General features: G+C 50.9%; 2 protein-coding genes across 9 annotated transcripts in view; one reads left to right on the top strand and one right to left on the bottom strand.

Moving 5' to 3' along the window:
• COLGALT2 (collagen beta(1-O)galactosyltransferase 2) overlaps positions 1-2,634 on the top strand; it is a 90,546-nt gene extending 87,912 nt beyond the window's left edge. Inside the window, exon 12 of the mRNA XM_060197821.1 lies at positions 125-2,634. Coding sequence (XP_060053804.1) covers positions 125-398 — 274 coding nt within the window. The 3' untranslated portion in view covers positions 399-2,634. The remainder of the gene's footprint in view (positions 1-124) is intronic.
• Positions 2,635-5,204: 2,570 nt separating this feature from the next.
• RGL1 (ral guanine nucleotide dissociation stimulator like 1) overlaps positions 5,205-13,915 on the bottom strand; it is a 223,560-nt gene continuing 214,849 nt past the window's right edge. For all 8 annotated transcript variants that reach the window (XM_016188465.2, XM_060197817.1, XM_016188467.2 and 5 more), the window contains 4 exons: positions 12,101-12,287; positions 9,470-9,724; positions 8,203-8,317; positions 5,205-7,392 (listed from right to left, as the gene is read on the bottom strand). In XM_016188465.2, coding sequence (XP_016043951.1) covers positions 7,205-7,392; positions 8,203-8,317; positions 9,470-9,724; positions 12,101-12,287 — 745 coding nt within the window. In that variant the 3' untranslated portion in view covers positions 5,205-7,204. The remainder of the gene's footprint in view (positions 7,393-8,202; positions 8,318-9,469; positions 9,725-12,100; positions 12,288-13,915) is intronic.

Genomic DNA, 13,915 nt, shown 5'->3' with positions numbered 1-13,915 from the left:
TAAAAACGTTATTGGGTTTGTAGGTAGGTACTGTGGACTCATCTTGGAAAATAATCCAAGAAATCGCTGTGCTCCCCAGCAGCCCTGCCCTCTGTCACACCTGCACCTCTCCTCTCGCTTTCAGAGCCGAGTACAAGGAGCATTATGAGTCCAGGGATTTGAAAGCCTTCTCTGCCGAGCCATTGCTCATCTACCCCACACACTACACCGGCCAGCCTGGCTACCTGAGTGACACGGAGACCTCCACCATCTGGGACAACGAGACAGTGGCCACCGACTGGGACAGGACCCACTCCTGGAAGTCACGCAAGCAAGGCCAGCTCCCCAGCAGCGCCAAGAACACGGAGGCCCTGCCACCCACTGCCCTGGACACAACGCCGCCCAGGGATGATCTCTGAGGCCCCCAGTGTGTGGAGGCCTGGCTGTCTGCTCAGCAGTCTCCTGGGTCATGGCACTGCACCAAAGGGGTTTGATGGGAAGGGTCAAGATTCATTTATCTCCACAGGGGAGGAGAATGGGAAAGCGAACCCCCAGTTTCTGGAGATGGCTAGATGAGAGACATCATGGCAGTTACCATTTAGACAGCAGGCCTGAGCCCTATCCACAACCTGTGTGCTATAGCTCCCACTTTAGGGCTGGACCACCAACTTGGCCAAAGGGGCAGGAATCATACCAGTAAGTGGGTGGGCAAGGCAACCAGGCCCCCAGATCTTGGTCTCTGTGCTCCAGCTGGAGCTCACTAGCAGGCATGAGAGCTGTGACCTTGTTTCTAACAAGTTAGGGGCATCAGGAGGAGGGGAAGTCAGATCACTGAAATACATTGGGCTTTTTACGTAAAGGAATTCTGTCCTGAGCCATGCTGCAGAGAGAGCTATCTTTTTCTTTTTTTCTTTTTCTTTTTCTTTCTTTCTTTTTTTTTTTTTAATCTTAACCTCCTTATCCACTAGGGATGTTTAGATCTGTCTAGACTTGGCCTTGACTCTCGTGGCAACTGTGAGAAGTGTCCAGATGTCCACGTCGATGTAGTTCATAGATGTTTGAGGGTATGTAGATATTTGATAGGACACATTGGCTTGGGCTTTTACTTTTAAAAAAAATATATGGCCACTTGGGTTTGGATGCTCTATTTATGAAGATAAATTAATATATTGAGGGGTCGGGGTTGGTGTATGAGAGCTGTCCTGGGTCCCGATGCTCTATATCCCATGCCCTCCCCCCACCCTGAAGCTAGAATCACAGCTGGGAGTTTTCTGAGACCCTGTTAAAAGGCAGAACACATTTTCAGGTAACTGACCTCACCGGGGTTTTTCATTCCATTTTGAATTTTCTATTTTGCAAACCATGGGGGGGGGGGGAAATGGGTAAGTCCCAGGCTACTCTGGCCCCTGGAGGGTGGTCAGTGCAGACAACTGGGCTCAGTGTTCTGACCCCTCAACATGCCCCCCCCAGGGAATCCTCTGCAGGGAGGCCTGATAGGACACTCCACAATCAACTGGAAGGAGCTGCTTCTCCACTTCCAGTGAGAGAGAGCCCTTGTTGCAAACATGGATGGACATTCAAGATTCCTTACAACCAGGAGGCTCTCTGAGGCAGCGTCCCGGGCACACAGCCCCTCCTTCTTAGGAGACAAGTTTTCTATAAAATGGATTTGGATTTCGCTGTGGCCCCCAGCTCCATCTTCTGCTCTGAGGGTCTCTGTTGTGGGTCACCCTTAGATTGGTGTTCTTCACACGGCCTCCTGCCAGAAGTGGTCTCCAGCCCTGTCCTCAGTACTCAGACCCAACACCGCCAGGTTGGTCTCTGCACCCAGCCTGGGTCCCCAGGGTGACTTCATGGATGACATTCCTTACGTGGACATGCCAACAGAACAGGGAACAAGACCTTGGCTGGTGCCACCTTTTAGTACATAGAACTTTGTCAGAGCTTGACTTTCTTTCTCTGATGGGGTGGGAAATGCTGGGATATTGGGAGTACAGGGAGACTTGAGTTGATTTTTGGGTGCTTTTGTTTAATGGAGAACTTCTATTTTCTCCCCCCGCCCCAATCAGCTGGTCTGATGGGAGTATGAATTCTCACTCTTAAAGGACATTGGTGTTTAATTCTGGAATTGTCAATTAGGACTGCTAACTGTGAATAGATTGGCGCTGTCAGCCGGCCTCTGCTGCTCCCTGCTGGTCTGGAATCGCAAGCCTGGCTCGTCTGCTGGGAAAATTGTGGACAGTAGTCAGCATCTCAGAACCCCAGGTCTCTTAAGAGCTTTACCCTTCCTACTCCCCTCTCCTCTGAAGACCTTTGTTCTGTGCAGGTTGGAACTTCTGTCCTACAGGGCACCTGCTCTCGACCTCTGTGAATCAATCCCCTTCTGTCTACACACACCCTGACTCTGCGGTGCTGGCACTGCTGGCTGCAGCTGAGTGGCTGAAGTCTTGCGAGGGTGGGGTGGTATGAGGGGTGTCACACCACATGGACTTGACCCTGGGGTCATAAGACCCACGACAGGAACTCTGAAAACCAGAGAGGCACTCAGCTTCTCCTGCGTTTAAGACACCGGGTCTCTCCTGAGTTGGGGAGGTAAGAGCCCATTTGCCTTCTAGAGCTTTGTGTGAAAAATTAAAAAAGCAAAACAACAAAAAACTAGCTCAGCACTCTGGTGATTTTTTTTTTTTTTTTTTGGTTTGGACAAATCCCAGAGGTATGAGGTTTTCATCTGAATAAAGAGTTTAGAGGTAGGGTCCGAATGCCTACTGGGGCCCCCCCATGGGAAACTGGGGTGGTAGCTGAACTCCCTGTGCAGAGGGAGTGGTCCTAGACCATGAGTAGAAGTGGGAGATGAAGATAATCCTCTGCTACAAAGGACAGAAGTCCCCAGTGGGAGGACAGAGGGGAGCTCATCTTACATTTGGGCGTAAGGAGCAGGAGGAGCATCTGGTAGAACATAATTACCATGTGCAAAGACTTGGGCTCAAGCCCCTGGTCCCCACTTGCATAGGGAAAAGCTTCGTGAGTGGTGAAACAGTGCTGCAGGTGTCTTCCTATTGCTCCTTTCCCTTTTGATTTTTAACAAATAATTTTTTTTAAATTTAGGGGCCAGACAGTCACTGGATGAAGTATTTTGCTGTGCTCACCAGGTTTGAACCCTGGCATCACATGGGAGGCGCTACAGCACTGGAGGGATTTCTGGAGCTGTGGTGACTCTCCTTTCTCTGAATGAAAAAAAAAAAAGACATTCCAGAGTCATAAAACTGCTTCTGTGGCAGGCCCTGGTTCCCCACCTCACAGATTTAGTTATTAGAATGAGAGCAACACTCTGGCATAGGTGGTGCTGGGCATCAAGCAAGTCCTGTGCTCTGCTTGGCCCTGAGTCTGCCACATGAGGAGAGACTACATCATGTGCAAGCTGCCCTCCACCTGCCAAGACAAAGTTCACTATATTCAGTTCCCCCATTTGTTACACACTAGTGAGTCCTTTCTCTAGCATGTGTGTTGAGAAACCATACTCCCTAGTGGTTCTAGAATCTGAGTCTAGACTCCCAGATCGACCTGGCTCCTATTGATCTGGTGCTTTATGTGGAAAGATTTTCAATGTTCCAGTTTTGCTAATATGGCCCACAACTCCATCTACAAAGTAGCCCCGAGTCTAGTCCAAGTGGTCATGTTAGAAACACATGAGTTGGGAGCTGCAACCCAGAAAGCAAAACCAACAACTTTTCAGTTGATTCCAGACAAGGTGAAGCGACTCTGGGGCTGACTCTGGGGCTCCTCGTTCTCAGAGCACCTCTCTCATTCCCTCTTCACTCTCTGCAGAGTGAAGCCCCCACTTTGAGTCCTTCCAGCACTCCTGCTCACTTTTAGGGTGACCTGTACACCCCATAGGACTGCAGGTGGACTCAACTTGGGGCCAGAACCACCAAGAGTGACATAACCGGCAGTCACTGTCCTAAGTCGGATTTCCTGATCCCTCAGCCTGGCTTGACCTCATCTGACACACTCCTTTCATGAGGACTTCCATCTTCAGATTGCCGCTGGGGTCCAAGAGGGTGCAGAGCACAGTGGAAATCACTCCTCTTCCTGAGCCTGTAGATCTGGGTTGTAAGCTATGTGGCAGGAGCAGCAGCAAAGTACATGGAGTCAGGGAACCCTCTGGAGAGCCTGCGTGCAGAGCAGCACTGCAGGCTCCTGAGAGCTCCATGCTGTGTGAGGATTGGAAAATGCTCCAGAGAAGTAACTCTGCTCATTGTCCCTTTGGGCAAAGTCCCCAAGCCTCTTTTCTAGAAAAAAGTGAGACGGGACCACTGCTCTAGAAGAATGATGAGATGAACACCCTCTTTACTCACCCGCCCTGTATAATCAGTGATCAGAACACCTGTACAGATCCCCCTCCCAAAAGCCACCGGGGGGGGGGGCACAGCTGGGTCACCTGGATCCACTTAGGGACCTGCTGGAAAGCAGTGGGGACTGTTGGGGCGTGGTCTAGTGAGTGACAGGGAGATGCATGTGAGTGCTGCCCACCTCAGTCGACCTGCCTTTGGGGGCTCTCCTGCCTCAGCAAAAGTGAGGAGTTTCAAGAACCACCTGGCTGGAGGCAGCTCCAGTGCTGTGCTATCCCCCTCTCTGAAGAGCTGCATGGGGGCGGCAGCAACTAAGTGGTGGGAGGGGACTGTCGGGAAGGAGGCCACAGGCTACCCTACACCCTCACTCAAATCGGATTTTTTCTCTTTTCCAATTTATGTGACAGTGGACATTGAACCCAGGGCCTTCTGTATGCATGGTATCTCCACTGAGTGGTCTCCCTAGCCCACCCTTTCTCTTTTGAGGGAGAAGGGAAAGGAGAGAAACTATTCCACTTGTGGAGATGCCTGTGCCCTCCATGGTGCTCCTGTGTGGTGGAGTGGCTCAAACCCAGGGCCTCCTGCATAGAGTGCATGGTGTGCACTCTACCAGAGCTATCTCCTGGCCCTCCGAGCTGCCTTTCCTCCCAGACTGCCTCACTGCCTAACTCAGAGCACCACAGCACCAGACAACCTCAATGTCCTGGCTTCTCCCCTCACTTCTTCATACTCTGGCCTGTACGGGGGTCCCTCCCTACTCTGCCTCTTGCTCTTCTGCTGTTCCCACCCACTGAGCCCATGTGGGTTTCCCAAAAACACCTCCCAGATCAATCTGAAAACCAGACCCCAGTTGACAAATACGCCAAATCCACGCCCTTGGGTGTGGCAACAGCAACAGCTGCCCAGTGAGTCCCTGGCCAGTTTATTAGTTTCACCGGGAGGCTGAAAGCGGGTGGAGATGCAGGAAGACAAGCATGTGAGTGGCTTGGCCTCGCCTGCCTCTCCCCGCGGGGACAGACACAGCGAGACATGTAAAGTGCCATTAGACAAATGAGGTGAGGTTTCCTCCACCAGGAATCTCCATTGTCTTAAAAAAAAAAAGGAAAATATATATATATATTTTACATTGCAGTATATAAATCTAGACTTTACATGTACAGTATAAATACATGGGGTGCGCTCAGCACAGCATGGCTGTCTTGGTGGCCATGCTCTAACCAGACCAGGCGGCTGAGATCTGTTAGACCTTCCAGCCCAGGCCTGAAGCCTGAGGCCACACTGGCTTTCACGCCACCTACCAGCCCAGCCAACTCTCCATCGAGCACAGAAACAAATATCAGAGGGTCCAGGGGAGAGCAGAATTTGCTAGTCCTCAGACTGGGTGCGACCCAGTCTGTCAGACAATGCGCCATCTGGTCTCCTGCAAAGGCCAGAAGGAAGGGGGCCTCCTGCTCCGTCTGTGTCCCACTGTCACTCCCCTGGCAGGCCTGCTAATTCCGGGTGGCTGTGCACGCGGCGTGAATCTCACACTGCCTTTAGGTGGGGCTCACTGTTACAAGCTGCACTTCACATTCTGGGTTTGCTCTCTTCACTTTGGGAATGAGAGCTGGCACTTTTGAGAACTATTTTTCTAAGAAAGGGCAATCCTGAAAGTGCTTCTAGTCCAGGTCAGTGTCACACATACGGCTTTTAACTGAAACCCCAGCACAGCTCAGACTGGGCAGGGGGAGAAACGCTGGATGGCGAGTGTGGGGACCGGAAAGGGTGGTGGCTTCTCTCTGCAGTGACTCGGGTCAGAGCTGCAGCCCCGTTTCTCCCCAGGATGAGGCACTGCTAATAGGCAAAATGAGCAAACAAGGGTCTGCCTGGGGCAGAGGGCACAGAGGGGCTCATTCCCAAACCCTTCGCAGCCTCCAAAAGATTGCATATAGTTGCTTGCAGTAGGGTTTCAACACTGGAAGCACAAATTGCACAAAATAGAGGGTGTAACAACCCAGATGGCAAAAAACACCGAGCTGGGCGTGAAAAAGGTGTTCCCAGAGGTCGCCACACCATGCCACCCCAGCCCCCCTGCACTTGCACCTCCATTTCTGACAGACAAAGCATAGGGCTCTCTGTGCCACGGCGGTGGTGGGCATAAGTCCTTATGGGGAGAAATGGAAATCAGCATGGCCCAGGGTTTCCTCCAGGGATCCTAACAGCAGGACCAGCCCATGGAGATTCCCACCTGCCCCCCCCCCCCACTTCCCAGAGCTCCTCCTGCTGAAGAGGGGAGGTGAGAAATCCAGAGATGCTGCAGAGGTTAAAGGTCACAGGCTCCTCCAAACCCTCTCCGTAGTGGCCTTTCATGCAGCCCATGTGGTTCCCGACTCTGCAACATTCTTCTCTGGTGGCACTTGATGGGGAAAGTAGTCCTTTCCCTTTATAAAAATAGTTTGGATTTCTTGTAATACTGGCACGAAGGACCCTCCTCCGTATTCCTGGGATTGGTCTCATTCACTCGGAAGGTCTGATGCGAGGTTCACAGTTCCTTCTGGTTCCCTGTACAAAGACCTCAGCTTCCCAGGTGATTGTGCAAATTCATTTTTCCACAGTCCAGGACATCCCATAAGTCGCTTGCTTATTTATATGTATACACATAGAGACCATATGCATATATATATGTGTGTGTGTGTGTGTGTGTGTGTGTGTGTGTCTACGGGCAAGAGTATGTCATACTTCAGTCTCCAACACACCCTCGGCAATCAGTAAATAGTTCATCTTTTTTTGTGTGTCAGGTTCATCTGTTTCCTGAGGCATGCTGACATCGGGGGCACCCTGCACATTGGCTGCAGCCTCACAGGTGCCCAGCCCCTCCACCCGGTGCCAGGGCCCCGTCAGAGGGTGATCTTGCTGTGCCTGTTGCTCCAGCAGCCCCGCTTCGCTGTCCTGGGCAAGGTCAGGCTGGTCCGGCTGCGCAGCTTCACCGGCTCCTCTGTTGAGTTCTTTTTGCGTAAGATGAAGTCGAAGTTTACCTGGCTATTCATGGCATAAAAGACATTTGCGGAGTCTGGGATCACAAGTTCTGAAAGAGAGTATGGGGGAGAAGGCCATCAACTTGTGGGTATGGGCAGCCAGCTTGGGGCACCAAAGTGATAGGTGGGCTACTGCCTGGACACAAAGGGGCCACCATGGGCCTGGGTCCAAGGCAAAGAAGCTTTGGGTGCTGCTCTCATACAAGTTCGTTTTTTTTTTTAACATTTATTTTATTTATTCCCTTTTGTTGCCCTTGCTGTTTTATTGTTGTAATTATTGATGTAATTGATGTTGGATAGGACAGAGAGAAATGGAGAGAGGAGGGGAAGACAGAGAGGGGGAGAGAAAGACAGACACCTGCAGATCTGCTTCACCTCCTGTGAAGTGACTCCCCTGTAGGTGGGGAGCCGGGGGCTCGAACCGGGATCCTTCTGCTGGTCCTTGTGCTTTGTGCCACCTGTGCTTAACCCACTGCGCTACCGCCCGACTCCCACTCACACAAGTTCTTGTGATCTGAAGGATGGTGAGTGAGGATACAATCAAAGTCAGCCTTTCAGGAACTGCTGAACTGCACAGTCACACCCAGCTCAGAAGAGCATCCATGGCTAAAGGTGCGCGGGCTGCGATGTGCAGTGTGCGGCCATTCACAGAGACTCAGCAGGAGCCCCCAGCCCCACCTCTGCCCAGGGACAGGCCTCCTTCTAGAGGGACATGGAATGAAAAGCTTATAAAGTGTCCAGCCAAACTGCAGTAAGGGTAAGCCTGGTACCGGGAGGGGCAGCCTGAGACATTGAACTCTGCAAGTGAGGGGGTGCAGTGGAAGCACCCACATCCCCTAAAAAGGGACACTCTCCGGCACCTTTGTCCTCTGAGATGACCTGCACCAGCTCATACTCGTCGGCCGGGTCTGAGTCCAGGTTGTGCTTGAGCATGGCTCTCTGGATCACCGCAGGGGTCTTGTCCTGGCTCGTCAACTGCAAAGGCAGGAGAGAAGCAGTGAGCGCTGTGCCTCCAGAAAGGGCTCCCCGGCCCTCCTGTTCTGGCAGCCCCTGTGGGAACCAGGCCGGGATCCTAACTAACCCTAACCCAGTGGCCAAAAAATGACAAGCAGGCAATCTGCTCTCAGAGCTCCACAGTGCCGCCTGGCACTATGGGTGGGGGGAGCATGCATGCCTGTGCCCCCACCTCAGGAGAGCTCAGGAGAAGGATAAACAGAGGCAGGACACACCCACAGGCACAGCACCTTCAGAAATGCAGCCACAGCTGCCCTCCTCGCTGAGCTGTCCTATGACACTGTCACAGTGGGGCCAGAAGATAACTGAGCCTGCAGAGGGCCACTTTACCATGTGCAGAGAGAGCACAACACCCTGTCACTGATAACAGTGCTCCCATGTGGCACTAAGGCTCAAACCCAGGGTCTCATATAAGGTGCACACTCTACCAGTTGAACTGCCTCTCCTGACTCCAACTTGGCCCAATTTTCATGCTCTATTTTGGGGGGATAAGGAAAGGGGAGACATCACAGCACCACTCCACTGTTGGGAAATTGTGCAGATGCGGTCACATCCACCATGTTGTCCCCTCAGGGTATTGTCAATTCCGGCGACAGAAACCCTATTCCTGGAGTGCCTTGTTTCCTAGCCAATCCTGTCCCGACTCCACTTCCGGTTTGTGCCCTATAAAGCCCTCCTGCTTCCACCTCTCTCTCTCTTTGCCCGCTTTTCACCTTGGTGACTGTGGCCATTTTGCTAGCTCCACGTGGCCCGAACCGCTAAGCTCTCACCCAACTCTGAGGTGCCGGCGTGAATAAAGATTCCCTCTCTGCTCCAGATCTCCTCTCTCTCCTCTGCGTCGCAGCCCAACACTCCACCATCCAATAAGCTCCCCTAGTGCTGTGCTCAGTGTTCCCAAGTGGCGGTGAGGCTTGATCCCAGGGCCTCATGCATGGAAGGCTTGTGCCCCAATGCCTAGGCACTGCGGGTTTCTCCCTGTATAGCACCCTTGGCCTCCACCCAGGGAGATCCGGGCACACACGCAGATCTGTTTTGTAGGTGCGTGTGCATCAGCTGACGGTGTGGCTGGTAGACCCAGGGGTGCTCAGCTGTCGGGGGCCCACAGGGCCTCACCAGGATGCTCTTGTACATGTTGCCATTGTCATCCTCCAGGCTGATGCGGACGATGCAGGTGTCCTCACTCTGCTGGTTATAGGCGGGTGGCAGCACGGCCGAGGTGATGGAGGTCACCGACACAGAGCGCTTGTGCATCTTGGGGTAGTGGTTGCAGGCCGGGGGTGAGGACAGGGGGTTGATCAAGGATGACATCCCTGAGGAAGCCGTGTCCATGGAGTGGATGGAGGAGCAGGACGACGATGACTCGGAAAGCTGCAGGAGGAGACATATCCCGGCCAGCAGAGGTGGGTGTGTGGAGGGAGGACACAGTCACTTACTTCTGCCCACAGCCCCTGTGTCTTGACTCTAGTGTGAGTACTTCTCCCCAGACCCCCATACCCAGCAGTTCCTATCAGCAACTACACCTGCTCTCCATCCTGGGGGCCAGGGTGCTCCAGTTTCTCCGTTTTTGCTGTTCTGTGGAGATGTGACCAGCAGGTGGCAGTATATACCACTTACTCAAAGCTATTCTACAGGCAGGGCAGGCTGGGGAGGAAGTGGGAGGAGCAGGGCCACCAGGAAAGCCTTGCTGGCTAGTGGGTCCTGCTGCCCTCAGCCGGGACCATGTCTGGCATCAGGTCACAGAAACTCCACTTCCCAAGCAGAAAATGGAGTAAGAATCATGTTTGGAAGTTTCTAAAGTCAGGACCCCAGGTTACACAGCTCTGCAGGAGGCGCAGTGCCGGGAAGGCCCTTGGAGCCTGGCCCTCACTCCGGCTCAGAAGCCTGAGGGCCACAGGGAAAGTGTCTACAGCACTAGTGCTCCCAGGTGCTCTGCCTCACATAGTAAGGTTCACAGAGCAAGTACGTGGCAAAGGCCAGTGTGCATGTACCATCACTTGTGAGCAGACAAATAGCATTTCTCCTGTGTTGCTCAGTACTATGAGGTCCTAAAATGAGCTTTTGTAGACCTGATCTCACAACAGTCGAGTGGGCATGGGATTTTAAAGATGGGGAAGCGAGAAGCAGAATGACTTTCCCAGGGGTGACTCCACCACCATCATCTGCTGCTAGAATTGCCTGTGTGGGCTTCCATGGTGCTTGTCAGGGCCAATGATGCGGTGAGGTGCTGCAGCCAATGTGCTTTTCAGATTAACAGCAAGTGAACACCAAGTGCTAAAGACATAGTGTGGCCCGAATTCAACAGGAAGGTGTCTCCCAAAGTCATGGCATTGAGCCATTTAACTATCCATTCCTACTGCAGAAAGCCACACAAACATTTTCAGAATGAACTGAGCTAACCTAAATGAGCTAACCTAAATAGGCCACATTAACTCCATTTCAAAGGGTTCTGGAAGACATTTTAAAAAGTAACTAATTTTTTCATACCTGGATACTTTTCACAGTACAGAAATTGAGTTTTCCCCCAGCAAAATGGAAATGATTCTATTTCCTTTCCTGTAGACTACTTCCTATGACAACCAGACATCTGGTTCCACTGCCTGGGTAGTTTGCACAGCCAGCAGACTCATGTGAGAGTTCTGATCTAAGAGTCTTACCTTGGCTCTATCATTTAGGTGTTTTTCTCATGTTCTCAACAGTTTAGCTTCCTTTGCCTCTATATAGATTTTTTTTCCCTCTCCCTCATTAGGTTTCTTGTGACATTAATGATATTTATAATGAGAGTAAAGTCTGGGGGATGCCCAGGCTGTGGGTTGTGGCAACTTTAAACAGAAATCCCAAAATCCTTCTGAAATTTTAAGCAATGAAGAACAAGTTTTTGAAAAAGACTGATTGGAATCTGAACAAAGCAGATATAAAATGTCACTTCACAGGGGGTGGGTGGTGGCACACCTGGCTGAGCACGTACACCACTGTGTGCAAGGACCCAGGTTCAAGCCCTTGTCCTCCAGTTCCCACAAGTAGGGGGGAAGCTTCATGAGTGGTGAAGCAGCGTTGCAGGTGTCTCTCTTATTCTCTCTCTTTCCCCCTTCCCTCTCAATTTCTCTGCCTCTATGCAGAATAAATAATCAACAAATAATAAATATTTATTATATTAAATATTATATTAAAAGAATATTTTAAAAAAGGAAATCACTAGGAAAGAGAGAGGCAGACTGGGAGTATGGATCGACCAGTCAATGCCCATGTTCAGCGGGGAAGCAATTACAGAAGGCAGACCTTCCACCTTCTGCAACCCACAACAACCCTGGGTCCATACTCCCAGAGGGATAGAGACTGGGAAAGCTATCAGGGGAGGGGATGGGATATGGAGACTCTGTGGTGGGAATTGTGTGGAACTGTACTCCTATCCTACGGTTTTGTTAATGTCTCCTTTCTTAAATATATATATATATATATATATATATAAAAGGAAATCCCCAAATGTCACTTCATACCCAAGTAAAGGTCTGCCCAGGTTACAGGTCACAGTCCTCCACTTGCTATTGGATACAGAACATTATTTCCAAGGCAAGGTAGATAACTGAAATGCTAAATGCTTCTAGACCCATTTTCATGAGGAACGGTGCTTAGGTGCAGTTCTGCCTTTAACTGTCAAATGACCATAAAGCTTGAAAACTGACCTTCCTTGTGTGGCAAGAGCTTTCAGGGGTATGGGTTAGGCAGTAAGAAAAGAGAAGTGGATACCTTTTTCTGAGGCTCATCAGGGGTGTCCATGGGTGTCACCGAGCCCTCCTCAGCCTCTGAGTGGTTGGACTCGCAGGAGGACACACTGACAGAGTCCATGCTCTCTCCAGAGCTTCCACTGGCTGTGGACTTGGGCTGCTCTTTGGTGGGGGTGCTACTTGGTAGGATATCCGTCCCTAGAAACAGTCTGCAGAAAACACAAGACCAGAAATTTCAGCTTTTACAAACCCAGGGTCCACGCTGACACTTATGTGTTAGTAAGTGCTTGGTGAATGCTTGGTCCTACACACCCTATCGCTATTGTTTTAGCAAAGCATTTGCTATCAGGTTCCTACCAGGCGTGCCCCTCCGTAAACATCAGGATTGCAGCAGAATGAGGGGTTACACTGATCTGAGGCCTCTCTTGGTCATGGCTCTCTACTTACCAGCCTATGGGGCACTATGGCATAACCCACCCTCACCTACCCCACCAGTCACGCCCACCACAGAGTGAACATCGTGAGCTAGAGAAGAAGGCTGATACTCTTAGGATAAGAAGCTAAGGAGGAAGGTGTCTGACTGCACAAAATGGTTGACCTAAACTGATTTCACTATAAACAGCAAGGTAAGAAACATCAAATAATTCTTCTGAGCTTGCAAGATAGTAAGGAAAATCCCTACAGGCCCCAAACAAAAAGGGAACTGAAAGGCAGAAAGCATGTGAGCTCAGTCTGCAGCTGCTCTGGACAGAGTGGGAGGCGCAGGTCTTGGCAAAAGTGGGGTGCAAACCAACAAAGACACAAGAGCTTCTGCAGGTGTCATGTGGGGAGTTCCAGATGGCATCCTTTATGCAGAGTCAGGATGCTGACAGAACTACACACTTAGTGAGAAGAATTTGAAAAAGAACTCCCCCCTGGCCGCTGTAGATGACAGGAAAGCTATCTGCCTCAGCTGGGGAAAAGTTCCCACGGGAATCATGAGTGATCTTGGCCTTGCTCAGACTTTCTCCCTACATGGTCTGAGAACCAGGGGCTTTCAGGTCAGTAAGACTCCCAGGGAAACAAAGATTTCAAAAAGTGATCTTCTTGGCAGCATAGACTTTTGACCGAGGGTGGAGAGAATAACCTGACAAAGATGAGCTTGAAATAATAATAATAATAAAATTATCACAAAACACAAAGAGCTCATTTAGCAATAAAATCAATAGGCATAGCAAATAGCAGGTTTAGACTCCCCTGGAGAGAACGTTCTTGCCCATGCTAGTGCAGAGAGGGGACCTGGGATGCGAGAACACCCAGTACAATGAATATGGACAGGAGTCTACACTGAGTCCATCTTGGGTCCAGCTCAGGTTGGAGAGGAGCAAAGAAGTGATTTTTCTATCAAGGAGGAAGGACAGGTCAAAGGGCAAAGAAGTGGCACTCAAGCTGAGATTTACTTCTCCCTAAAGATTTCCCATTCTTTCTGATGCAGAGAGGACACCCTACACACCGCACATTCCTGGGCTCAGCTATAGGACACAAGACTTCACCAGCTGACAAGGCTTGGGCCCTTTGGGTTCTCTCAAAGGCAAGTATTCTCCCCCATATTTGCAGCAGTGAAGAGACAGCAGAAGATGCTGGAAAGGTGCATAGACGTGATTCTAAAAGTCACAAATTTAGTGCTCAAGAGAACCAAGGTGGGCTGAACAAAGAGAGGTTTACAGAGAAGGCAGGATTGCCTTCCCAATGCTTCCTGCTAACATGCATGTTGCAAGAAATCCTCCATGGTCTGAAGCCACCTGGCTTCAGGCAGAAGTCGAGCACCTGTGCCAGCAGGTGATCACAACACCCACAC

Source organism: Erinaceus europaeus, chromosome 9 (genome assembly GCF_950295315.1).
Source record: "Erinaceus europaeus chromosome 9, mEriEur2.1, whole genome shotgun sequence".
NCBI classification, from domain to species: domain Eukaryota; kingdom Metazoa; phylum Chordata; class Mammalia; order Eulipotyphla; family Erinaceidae; genus Erinaceus; species Erinaceus europaeus.
Note: the sequence above shows the minus strand (reverse complement) of the source record. Positions and strands in the feature narration are given on the sequence as shown.